General features: G+C 51.1%; 4 protein-coding genes across 4 annotated transcripts; all 4 read right to left on the reverse strand.

The window, feature by feature from the left end:
• Positions 1-1,121: 1,121 nt before the first annotated feature.
• On the reverse strand, positions 1,122-3,202 carry PV08_05775 (uncharacterized protein; the record flags this gene model as incomplete). Its single annotated transcript, XM_016380114.1, has 7 exons — positions 1,122-1,301; positions 1,358-2,525; positions 2,578-2,681; positions 2,730-2,778; positions 2,828-2,970; positions 3,029-3,088; positions 3,140-3,202. 7 exons carry the CDS (start codon positions 3,200-3,202, stop codon positions 1,122-1,124), a joined length of 1,767 nt encoding a protein of 588 aa, XP_016235941.1.
• A 399-nt stretch (positions 3,203-3,601) lies between these two features.
• PV08_05776 (uncharacterized protein) lies at positions 3,602-4,450 on the reverse strand (the record flags this gene model as incomplete). Its single annotated transcript, XM_016380115.1, has 1 exon — positions 3,602-4,450. One exon carries the CDS (start codon positions 4,448-4,450, stop codon positions 3,602-3,604), a length of 849 nt encoding a protein of 282 aa, XP_016235942.1.
• Positions 4,451-5,643: 1,193 nt separating this feature from the next.
• PV08_05777 (uncharacterized protein) lies at positions 5,644-8,535 on the reverse strand (the record flags this gene model as incomplete). The annotated part of the gene is made up of 1 exon (XM_016380116.1): positions 5,644-8,535. One exon carries the CDS (start codon positions 8,533-8,535, stop codon positions 5,644-5,646), a length of 2,892 nt encoding a protein of 963 aa, XP_016235943.1.
• A 1,011-nt stretch (positions 8,536-9,546) lies between these two features.
• Positions 9,547-11,605, reverse strand: PV08_05778 (uncharacterized protein; the record flags this gene model as incomplete). Its single annotated transcript, XM_016380117.1, has 9 exons — positions 9,547-9,852; positions 9,909-10,295; positions 10,351-10,421; positions 10,472-10,675; positions 10,736-10,782; positions 10,830-11,049; positions 11,105-11,258; positions 11,308-11,425; positions 11,490-11,605. 9 exons carry the CDS (start codon positions 11,603-11,605, stop codon positions 9,547-9,549), a joined length of 1,623 nt encoding a protein of 540 aa, XP_016235944.1.
• Between the last annotated feature and the right edge of the window lie 1,075 nt (positions 11,606-12,680).

Here is a 12,680-nt window from a genome sequence, read left to right on the forward strand (position 1 = left end):
AGGCTAGGGCTGAAAAGTCACAGTGCGGTTTTGAGTCCTACGAGGCCTTGAAGCCGACGGCAGTTAATATTGAAAGGGGCCAGTAATTGTCGAACGAAGTCGCAAAAGAATCACAACAACGATATTATTGACAAGGGGGACCAGAATCAAATATTGTTCGAATCAAAAAAAGAAACAGATCCACGCTCGGGAGACAATTGTGGATCGATCGAGGTCGATGCGCCCGTGACATATATATTCTTCTCATCGGGGAGTCCCCCTTTCGACAGACATCATTATCGCGAGACTGTGTATGGCCGGAATATGGCACTTGGTCACACTCGCATTGGGAGAGGCATAGATAAGCGAGACGCTGGCCCTTTTTGAGTGCGAAGCCTGGGATGGAGAAGAGCCTGTGCTATCACAAGCTTGGAATGTGGCCAGTCAGAGGGCGAGAAATGATTGTCTCGCGATTGATACCGGCACGTTGCGGAACCCGGCGGATTGCAACGTTTCTCTGCCGTGGTCCCTGGGAGAGGAGGAGAACTCTTCGCCATGATGGATACCGCGCGTCTGACGGGTGGTGTGGAGGATTTGATGACGTGAAACGAGGTCGCTGCTGATGCAGGCTGCCGAGCTGCGAAGCCAACGAGACTGCAGATCGAGCACTTTATTAGCCCGTCGTCGAGGTCCAGCTAAGCTTTGCCACAAGAGTGTTAGCATCCCTTGGCCGGCTTATTCTGGCAGCTTATCTTTAACTAGCTCTAGCTTATGATTAGCTTGTTCACAACTAGGAACGGGCTTATTCATATCCTTATCTCTAGCTTGGCATGTACTACTAAGGTATGCTTCAGCATTGTGTCCTGCACAGTCATGGGTCCGGAAGCCTCGCTAGCCACGTGGATATCGCGTCTCTTATCTCCCGGAGCTCACCTGGGGCCCAAAGGTATGGTCGTCGGCAGCCGCCGCCAACGGATAACATTGACAAGAGGAAATGAGCAGGTTATAGCTATAGTCACGCCTACAGTCATGGATATAGGTGAAGTGAGCGATGCCAACTCAAAAACATTCCAAAACATCATCTGTGTGCGATAAATTTCCAAGGTCGAATAACGCTAATACCACCAACAAACCCTTTTGACCTATAATCCCTTGAGCGCTTTCACTTCGGCTACAAGCTCAGATATTGTTTCCGTCAAGCTATTGATCTGCCGTGATTGTTGGGCCATCATGGCTTTGATGTTCTTGATCTCATCACCGTCGTCCTCGGCTCCGACCTCGTCAGCGACGGGACTTGGAGACTTGACTACAGGTTCAGCGGTCTTACGTGATATTAGACTGTGGCCAATTTCATGCGGGTGAAGCGAACATCACTTACTGTTGGAGTGGGGACGGCCTTCGTATCAGGCGCTTTCACATCGTCCGAGAGCTTGCTAGAAGCTGGAACCGAGTCCTGTCTCTTGGGTTCTAGGCCAGCGGGTTTAGCGGCTGAGATCCTCTCTGTTGGCTTCTGAACCTCTTCGAAACTTGAATCATCGTCTCCGTCGTCTTCCACTGGCTCGGTATCCTGGAATTTATCGGCGACAGCCATCATAGTAGCGCCTTGTTCTTTCATCGTTGGGGGTGGTGAGCGTATCGCTGACGTTGTGACTGGGGAAGGCTCGGCAGCTTCCTTCCTCACCTCAGGCGCTTTGATCGGTTCAGGAGCCTTCTTTGCGGGTGTTGGTGCGTCTGAAGGGACCTCCTTGACCCCTTGCCCTTCATACAGGCTTTCCATGGAGATCTTGGGGGGTAAACCTTCGGCTCCTCCGAACCATTCCTTGCTACTCATGGCTGGTTTCAGTCCTACCGTAGGTGGGTATATATCTTCCTGGAATGTCTCTGCTCGTCGAGGCACAATGAACGAGATCGGCTCGATGTAGGTGTCGTTGACAGTTTTATAAGCTCGCATCACTTCGTTTTCGTGCATGTTGACGCCTCTTTTAGGGACAAAGGCAACTCCACGCTGCGGATCGGCGGACTTGTACTCCGACAGATACTCGAATTTATCGTGTTCGTATTCGTAGTAGCGGATGTTGCCATCACCTTTGCCGGCGAGGTACAAGCACTGAGTGCCGTCATCCCAGAAAGGTATGCAAACGCCAGAGATCGAGTCGAGCATTTGGAAACCATCGACGGGCTGTTCAGGGGCTCGTACATCCCAAAGAGCTAGTTGTCGATCACTCATTCTGGAAAATCCCGTCGTCGCGATTCTGTCGTGCTCACCCATCCATACGGCTCGGCTGTTTTTGGCACCTGCATGTCCTGCAACTTCGTGAGCTGGCTTCTCCTGTCTCGTATCCCATATTCGCAATTTCTTATCCCGAGATGTGGTGACCAGGAGAGATCCGTTCGCGCTCCAAGACATGGATTGAATGACCTCGCCAACCTTCAAGTTGAGTTTAGCATTGCCAGACTCGATATCCCATATCTTGACGGTGAAGTCTCCAGCGGCGGATGCTAAAACGTTCTCGGCGGCGGGGTTGAACAGGACATGACCGACTTTCCTGATTGAAGTCAGCTTTCACCCTCCGATGCGAGAAAGGAGAGTGTACTCACTTCGGGTGACCGCTCAGCTTGCCCACTGGAGCAATATCCTTAACCTCGTCCGCGGGAACATCAAGATGAAGCGTGAAATCGTCGGGAACTCTCCACAGAAAGACCTGCGCAAAATAAGAATGCATACTCTTATAGTCTTCATGATATCTTACTTTGCCGTCATCGGAGCCAGAGGCTATCAGAGAGTCATTGAAAGGGTTCCTTCGTCTTGTGAGTGCTGCACTTCTAATCTCGATTCCGGGGCCCCCACCAGTCAGTGTCTAGTACGACGGCAGTGTGTCCTCGAAATAAGGGTATCCTTTCTGGCAGTCGACCTCGTTCGTTTACAGGAATGACAGCGAATGCGCCGCCACCACTACTATCCCAATTGACCGAGAGGTATTCCGGGTTGGCCTGAATAGTCAGCGCTGTTGCCCTTGTCTCGTGTGCGCATAAGCTGTCCCGCACATACCTTGACGAGATTCGTGTCCCAGGCATTCTTCGACACTCTCACATTGTCATAGCATTGTTCCTAGACCTCTTAGCGCCCAGATTGGTTTACTGCTTCCCAAGGGATCTGCACCTTCCGGGTCGACCGACCAAACACGTGCCGATATTTGGAGGACCGAACGAAGCGATTTGCCATGATTTTCTGGGCAATTGAGGTTTGTGAAGAGAACGGCTACTGAACAAGAGAAAGACTGAGCCTGCAGTCCTTTACAAAAGACCTGCCAACGCACCCAGCCACAATGAAGCTGAAGCAGTCAATGTTTCAACGAATCCTTTGTTAAGCTGCTGACTGCGGTCCAATGCTAGCTCGAGCCCGGGAGCAACCCAAGCCAGTAGTACTATATGCCCCACCGTAACTCAGGTCATGTTCATGCTCGACCGTAATTCAGCTCCGTTCTATGCTCCACCGTACATCCGGCTACCAAGACCCAGTTTCTCTGCTCTCCTGAATCAACGCGACTTCCTTCCTCTCCAAGTTCATGATCAATAATTGGTGACATTTCTCAATTCATGCGAGCCACCTCCCAGAATATTTTCATTCCTGGAAGTGTTCGATGACGATTTCGTCGCCAGTCGCTAGCGCATTCGGGCTCAGTGCGGCTCGCAGAGTTGCAAGGATCCAGCGCAAAGGTTCACGGCAAGCACCGTATTCCTCCACGGACGCCTTGCATATGTCCAGAGCTTCCTCTCCTCTTTCGAGCTCAGGCTCTCGGGCATTAGACTGTCTTCCGGCTGCGACGTGCCTCTCAACGACATCGTGGCGGTAGGCCCAGTCGCTCTCCGAATGAAGAAATTCTTTCCACAGAATGCACGAGTTCACATAGGACGCGATACAGCTCGAGCAGTTCTTGTGGTTCTTCGTGCGGCCAAAGATGCGTTTCTTGCTCATATGCCACATGTACCCGTCGTGGTTGTATTCCACTCTTTGTTGGAAATACCCGCTCAAACATCTGTTTTCTAATTCTTGCCAGAGGGTGTAGTCGACGTAAGCTATGGCGCGCTCAGAGACGGCAGAACGCGCAACGCCATCGTCATTGAGATCGAGGTCAACGGCATGATTGTTGACACCATCTTCAGCTTCCCGGCCTGTACCAAGAAGGTGCCTCTCCAAGGCAATATTAACACGAGCAAGATCGATCTTTCCTTGCTCGGGTTGCTGGAGCTGGTGCTTCATCTGCCGAGACGCATCATATGCTTGAGGTGCTGCAGCACTTACGGTTGCAGGTGCCACTGCTGCTTCCGTTTGCTCTGGCGTCGGCTCTGGCAGGCAAATCTCGTGGTAGCTGTCTTGAGGTCGAATTGCCATTCTTTCAGGCAAGGTTCTCTCTTCTTCTACGCAAAGCAGGCCAGTCAGAGAATTTTGTTTTCGGCTTTCCCATGTCATTTTTTTGGACTTCAGGATAGCCCGCTCTTTTAATTACGGTACTTACCTTGGAGAAGTATTGCTGACAATCACAAATTCAATCAATCCACCAAAGACACCAGCATTCGTTTTCCTCTCAGACTGGACTGTGGACAATGCCTCAAAGTTTCAGCTGCGTATTCTTATCGAAAGATCGGCAACCTCGATCCCAGGTAAGGTAGTCTAGTCCTGCTACTGGTTTGTCTCAATATCAATAACGACGAGTGACATCGACGTGGAGAGAATCAATCAGTCAATCAGTCAGGTGTTGCGTTGTCGCGCTCTCACGTTTCCGTGATTCTCCAAACGATATCTATCACAGGCCGTGTTCGCGTTCGCGTTTGACCATTCACTTACTTCGAATGCCGACTAACTAGCTAGGTACCTTCATGGATGGTACCTTCATGGACCTTGACTGCTATGCCCTGGGAAGTATTGAGTGACGAGGAAGAAGTCCAGAGTGTATACCTGGGTGCCCAAACTACCTGCATACCTCACTACCAAAGGTCACCTTTCCAAATGAACCGACCGACACAGACGTACCTACACCTCCACTGACTTGAATAGCTGACCTCGTTTTCACCCCTTCGCCGGATCAGTGTTTGCTTCAAATCTTACACCTGAAGGGTGATTCATTCATCAAATGACTTGAGGGCTTAGGACACGTCTGCCTACCTGGTAGCTAGGTCACTTTGAAGTGGATACGTACATAAAACACGGTATCGCACCACACACAGCCTGACTATAAAAGTCACATTCATAAGGGGTGTAACTGCTCCTTCTAACTCTCTCCACGCGACCCAGAAAAGCACTCACTTTGTTTTGACTTGGTCCCAAAGAATTCTCGATCAATAGCGTTGAAGAGTGACAAGTCACGATATAAATGAACTTTTTACCCATAAACTTTCAATTTCGTACCTCAGAAGTCCTATCCAATCCATAAGAATCATCAAGTGCTACAAATGGCAGAAATTCCTCCTATTCCCAAGCCAATGCCACTTGGTTAACTTTTTGCCTTAAAACTTTCGACAAAGTCTATTGTCATCATCATCATCGTCAAAATCATAGACTCTGAGGTTGTTCCTTCATGGTCTGATGTCCCGTGAACTAGATCGTGATACTTATGGTATGCGCATGCTGGTATGACTGTACCTTCTTATGAAGTGCCCCCTGCATCAGCCCGATGCTATATCCCTCAAATACGCAGCAGGACAATAGCCCATGTCTCCAGCATATACCCCGAACCACCAATCCTCATTAACCTCCTCAATCTCACTTACCTCCGCATGCCTTGGGAACATCAATTCACCCTTCCCTTCCTCGCCTTCTTCTGGATAGTAACTCCAGAGCGCCCGACAAATCTTGCCGATACCTCCATTCGGAGGAAAATCGGCAGGAGCTGACAATCTGGCAGTTCTTGCCCGAGTTGCACGTCTTGTGCTAGTGGTATCCTCACGCCAAGTCCATTTTCCGCGGGTAGTGCTGCTGTTTACTGCAAGATCTGCAGAGGGTGTCTCGTGGAGATTAGCTCTCGCAAGTTTCCACGCCGCCATGTCCGCTCCGGTCATCTTGGTGCCGCCGACGACATCAGACCTGATAATTCTTCGCTGGCCTCCGTCCGCATCCATCTCGAAGACCACAGCTATCATGCGATGACCCTCAGGGCAAAGGCGCCATCCATCCGGGCCGTCTTCATGTTTGATTCGTCCCGACTTGACAAAGCTGAGATAACAAGATTGGCATAGATCATAGTCGCCTTTCTGATCAGAATTCTCTGGAGAAGGTGTGACATGCTCTGGACAATGATAGCGAAGGTCATCTGGCGGAATAGGTCGTAAGCAAATATCACAATTCGTTGTGATTACCAGAGGGACAAAATCAAGGCGAACATCAGCACCGAAGCCAGTCGTTGAAGTAGCACTTGAAGGAGCGCTGTGTGCTGGCGACGGCGCCCCTCCTACAGCACTAAAAGGGCTGAGCGTCGGGGCGCCAGGCTGTGTCGATGGATTAAGTCGAGGAGCAACGTTTGGAACTGTTGACTTATGCGCCACAGGCAACAGCGGGTGACTGCAGCAATGGTTTGTGTTTACGCAATCGTTGCAGAAACCCCATTCGCCATCATTGCAGTAGTCGCATGACCAAAAACATTCATTGGCAAATGCGCCACATCGATCGCAGAAGTTACCCTCTAATAGACGCGAGTTTGGTGAGCTTGTATCCAGGGATGTCTGTGTAGAATTCCGCAAGGACAGCTCCTGGAAGACAGAGGGTCTCTGGTATTGTCGGCCAATAAGTAAATGGGGCAGTTCAATAGCCTGTCCAGGTCTCGCAGGATGTGATGAATCGAACTTGAACATCGCAGCATGCCCAAACCCGAACCAGTGATTGCAACCTCGACCAATTCTGTAACAGCTCATGCACAGATCTAGGTTGCACGAAGAGCAATGTTTATGGACCTCATATTGAATCCTACGCCGTGAGCATCGTGCACATGTGACCGAAGGTTCTGTATGTCCAGTCGACGTTGCAGTCGCAGGAATCGCTGGGATAGAGGGCTCAGAGCTTGGAATTGTGGTCGGAACTGGTCCAGTGTTCACACTTGACATCACTATCCTAGGAGACTGCGATGCTGGCGAGCCAGTTTGAGGAGGGCTAGCTACTTGTCGGCCAGTAGCTTGCCACATCTCGGAAGCCCTTGGATGAGTTCTCGGTTCGGTGTTTGCTCTGTTCGTATTAGCTAGTTGCCGAGGACGTTCCAAGGCGGTGGAGCTCGACTGTGGCCTTTCAGCCAAATCCGTGGCGGATCTCCTGCCAGTCCTTGTGGCTGATTGTTCGCTTCTGCCGCTTTCATTCGAAGCTCTGCGGCGATGGGCTCTATCCTGAAATGTTGGCAAGACCGGGTCAGTCGTCGATTGAGGAAAAGACGTCGGTGGTCGGATAGCCGGGCTACTGATGACCACACTGCGGCTCGTTCGAGGACTCGGATGGGTCTGCTGCCTCTGACTGCTACTCGATACCGCACGCGGACGGCGGCCGACCTCCTCTCTCTGCTCTTCTGAGCGCCCCGATGTTGGTCCCTGTCCATTAGACGCGACGCCGTTTGATGGTGCTCGGCGTAATCTCTCTGGGTGAAGTTGACGATATCTCTCCGCTATCATTTCGCTGAGTTCGTCTTGTTCAGCCTCTGTCAGATCATCGATGTTGATACCATCCAAGAGTCCTGCAGCCAAGATCTCTTGCATTACCTGTGCTTCATTGAGGCTCTCGCCAGTCCCAGTCCCGCTTTCTGAGGCGCTGACTATTGATATCAAGCTGGCCTGGTGAGCAACAGTGCGTGCCCCTCGCTGGCGAGCTTCCACTGCATCTGGATGACGCGGCGACCCGAGCGCTGGTGAAGAGGATGGCACATCTTCGGTACTGGTATTGTCCCCCGACCTGGCCCGTGAGCCTACAGCATCTACGCTTGATTGACGTTGATGCCTGCCTGTGCGATCTGAGTTTCTCGAGCTGTCAGATCTTGGTCTGCGCTCACGGGTCGTGGTGCTTCCACTAGAAGACCGAGGGCCACGTCTCGTATCAGCTGAGGATGGGTGTAATTGTTGTTCTCGTCTACTTCTGTCATCCTGGCCTCTTCGATCGTGCGAAACGTTCTCTTCCTCCCGTCTTCGCCGCTCTCTACGTCTATGGCCGTCGATCTTTGGAAGTATATCATCGCCCGGTTTGTATGCCTGGGCCATCTCCGCCTTCTCTTCCTGCGACCTATCTTTTTCCGGGTTCGCAGCCAGAAACATTTCCAGCAAGGTATTTATCATAGCATTGTGTTGAACGTCTTTGACGACCGCACGACATGTCGGGCATGTATACGCAGCTGCCGAGGAAGAGGAATGGGAGTGTAGGGCCTTTCGATGTTGGTGCGAGAACCATTCTTTCAGACAAGAGCCGCAAAAGGTATGTAAGCAGTCGAGAAGAGTCAGGGGTTGGTAGAGAATTTCTGTGCATATGAAGCACACAAGCTCTTTCTCCAGGTTGAGCAGGCCTGTGGACGAAGGGACAGCAGCTGCAGCCATTGCGGTGTCGAGGTCATGCTCTTGCCATGTCGAGAAGGACGAACGAATATAAGCGATGTTCAAGACATGATCTTGCCGATAAGCATACTAGCGGTGCTCAACCAGGATATAGAGGCGACAGTCATGTCAGGAAAGGAGAGAATCGTCGCAGGCAAAAACCCAACCGTGCGTACGGATGGTGTAGCTGAAGTGGCAGGCGAGAGAATGATGATGCTTGTACAGGTACCAAGACGCATGAGACTCACTAGGCTGGTCCAAGGCAAATTCGACCAACCGTAAGCACTTGTTGGACAGGAATCGTAGCCTGATGGGCGGCGGCGAGGGGCAACTAAAACCCCGCCTAAGACGTCTATCTTAGTGGGCTCGGGATGCCTAAAGGCGGCTACAGGCGGCTTACCATGCGCCTAGAGAGCCTTTCGTGACAGGGCGTCTACAATTAGATCAGGTAAGCAAGGCTGCTACGCCTCCAACGTGGCGAGACTCGTATCGTAAACTTGCCGACTGTGTCTGCGCTGTGGCGGATCCAGGACGCATTGAGGGAAAATAATATGACATATCGACGGAAGGCTGCACAATGATTTGACAATTGTCATCGTCAGAAACTCAGAGACATTTATTAGTATCTGAAAGATAGCAAAGTTCAAGACGCGAGCCGCGGGAACAGGTTTCTTCCATGTTTGGCAACTCAACCGATTTGGGCACGTGACATGACTCCACCCGTCCCCATGTACCCCTGAGTTCATGGTAGCAGCAAAGGTCCTGACATTGGACGAGGCGAGGCTTTGTAGGTGAAGTATCTAATAGAGTTTCTCGAGCCGGGTGTACTTGCAAAGAGTGAGTGACTGAATAACCGCCCTCCTCTCATGTCTCTTGTGGGCCGCCGCCCGCTCGCCCCCTCTCCTCCCCGGGGAACATCCCCTTCCACTCCAACAATGTTTCGATGCAAGGGTTCAATGGTTTAGCCATGGATCCTGATAGCATGAAAGACACATTCGTGAGATCCTAAGTCCTTCAAGAAACTTCATTTTTGTCGACGGTATGAGTTGCCGTGGTAGTGCCGACGACATCATGAGGTTGGTTCTCGTGATGCTGGCCACCAATGCTCAACTTCATCTCCATGTCGACGTCACCTTGTTCTTCTCTACGAACACGGTGGAAGTCCACATGAGTATTCCATGGCTTGATACCGCTACTGAACAGCTCGTCGACCTCTTCTAGTGTTTTGCCGGCGGTCTCGGGGAAGCAGAAGAAGACGTGAATGGTCATGGCGGTGCAGAAGCAACCAAAGACAAGATAAGTCTTCCACTTGATGTTTTCCTGGTTCCCAGTTAGTGTTTCTGCGTTTCGTAAACTCAATTCGCTGTGGTACTTACGAAGGAAGGTGGTACAAAGTATGAGAGGGCAAAGTTGAAAATCCAGTTCGAAGCAGTCGTAACAGCAACAGCCTTCCCTCTCAATCGCAGAGGGAACAGCTCAGGAGGATACACCCAACTTACAGGCCCCCACGTTGGAGCAAAGGATGCCACAAACAGATATGTGCATGCGATGACGGCCCTAGCAGGAGCGCCCGAGATTTGCCATGACTCTTCGGGGACACCATCAACACCTCCAGGTGGAGCCGGGCTGCCATATGAAGCCAGCAGACCAGCATTGGCCCAAAGCCAAATCATCATCAAGGTTGAACCGATCATCAGGGGCCATCGACGTCCCCAACGGTCGATGTAGATCAATGCGAAGATTGTCATGCCGACATTGATGACCTGGAAAGGGGTGAGAAATTTGCTCTTTGGGGAAGTGTTCCCGATTTGGTCTTACATATTGAATGCTACTGGCAATCAGGTTCGTATTGCCAGTCAAGCCAGCCATGCCGAAGACGTACGTGATGTCTAGTTCTTCATGAGCATAACGCTTGAGTCTCAAATGCCATACCACTTACAATACATCATCACGTTCATGCCTGTCAATTGAGACCAGATCTGTGTGAAGACACCGACATGGAGACGGTAAATCATGTTTGGCTTGATGAGCTCAAGGTAGGAGACATCCTTGTTCTGGGCCTCAAACGAAACGAAGTCGCGGATCTCCTGGAGTTCTTTCAAGACAAAGGGTGCATCGCGATTACCCTTGGCGTGAACCAGAGCTGTGACAGTCGGTTAGCCAGATAGCCAGAGCTTTCGAAATGGCAAGCAACTATATGTACCTAGAACGCCGTGCGCCTCGTCCCAGCGATCCTTCCGAGCTAGCCATCTGTCCAATTATTAGTAATCCCACACAAGCCTTTCTCAGGACCGCACCTTGGAGACTCGGGAGTCAAGAAGAGGGCGAAGCCAAGGACGATGGCAGGTATCATCTGCAAGGCCCATGGAACACGGAAAGCCGCACTGCCCTTGATGTAGCTACATCCATAGGAGATGTAGAACATGATCATGATACCCCATGTGATGGCCCATTGTTGAGCACCGACGACACGGCCACGCTTGCTAGGAGGAGCCAACTCGGCGACGTAGACAGGAACTGTGGGTGCGCAATTAGGCATATTCGAATTCAGCGTTGGCAAATCTGGGCATACCTTGCGCTGAGCAGATACCGACACTGACACCGTTGATGAAACGCCCAACCACAAGCATGCCAATATTCTGGGAAGCACACACAATGATGCAGCCAATGCACCAGATAACTGCGCCGATTTGGATAGCCTTCTTACGGCCAAAGATATCGGTCAACTAATCGAGGTCAGCAAGGAAAAGTTTCTCCTGGTTCAGGACTACATACGAAGCCAGAAGCGAGGGCGCCAACGAAAGAACCGCCGGGCATAGCAGCAGTAATCCCACCCTGAGTGCTGGAGTGAGGACCAGAGCAGTTTGGCGGGCCAGATCCCTGGTTGAAGTAGCTGAGAGACCGCAAAGTCAGTGGACAAGAGGTCTACAGGCCAATATTACGAGGCTTGAACATACCACTTGTACTGATCGGTGCCGATGATAGCTGACATTGACGATATGTCGAAACCAAACAGGCCACCTCCGATGACGGCGATGGCCGTGATGAAGTAAATGTTACCAATCCGATACATGTCGTCGCTCGAGTTCTCGTACCTGAAGACAGTATGTTTGCCTTAGGAGGTTTTGGAGAGAAGATTGACACCTTGAGGAAGCGGTAGTGTTCATATATATTTTTCGCAAGTTACCACAAGATATACAGTCATACCAACAGATCGTCTTAGCATGGACCCTAGGAGCGAAAAAGAATGATTGACCTCTGCCTCCTACCCTCGGGTTCACCCTGTGACCACCCTAGTAGGCCGTCCGGGCGGAGAGAGTTACATGTACATTCGTTCGACCGGCCCCCCCAGACCTCAGCATGACTGGAAGGTACATGTACTGTGGGGAAGGATGAAGGAGGTGGGATCAAAGCCCGGGCACGGCCAGAGTGATAGGAGTGGGACATGTATGAGGCTTCATTGCACGGAAAAGGTCTGCCATGGTGACTCCTTCCAATCCTGGAGTACTCGTATAGACTCCCCGTAAGGCTTGATTCACGCTTGTTTGCGTCTAACTTAATTCGCCGCCCGACATTAGAAGTGGCTGTAAAGAGGCTGCCGTCTTGCCGAGAAAGCATTCTAAAGGCGCAACTGACCGTACGGGGAAGAAGGGGTGATCAACAAAGCTCGTGATGGATGCCTTAAATGCAACTAATCTGCAGATCATTTACCATTGGCATCGTACAATGTATACTCCCACTAGGCACTCGGATATTCCACGTCAATCGCTGTCCAATACGAGTACAGCGTTCCTTGCGAATGCAACGTCGCAAGTTTCAGGGTCGAAATTCATGCCCACCCTGGCCTATCCCCACGCAGGTTGTACTCCTAATGCTGGACGAGCGACGAGCATGCCTTGTTTTTCGATTCATCACCAAGCAAAGCAGTCAACTCATACGCACGTCAATCCACCAACCAAATGATCGAACCCGGGTCGGGGACCCACGTCGCATAATGGTACGACTGGAGATAGTTGCTCGACTGTATGCATGCTTTGAAGACATTGAATGACACGCGGTTAGGAGCTAGGACGATCACCCACACCTATTGAGATTCCATTGCTGATCGCTTTCGTGCTCTGGGGATTAACCTCCAACTTCACGTTTCA

The sequence above is a fragment of the Exophiala spinifera genome (genome assembly GCF_000836115.1).
Source record: "Exophiala spinifera strain CBS 89968 unplaced genomic scaffold supercont1.4, whole genome shotgun sequence".
NCBI classification, from domain to species: domain Eukaryota; kingdom Fungi; phylum Ascomycota; class Eurotiomycetes; order Chaetothyriales; family Herpotrichiellaceae; genus Exophiala; species Exophiala spinifera.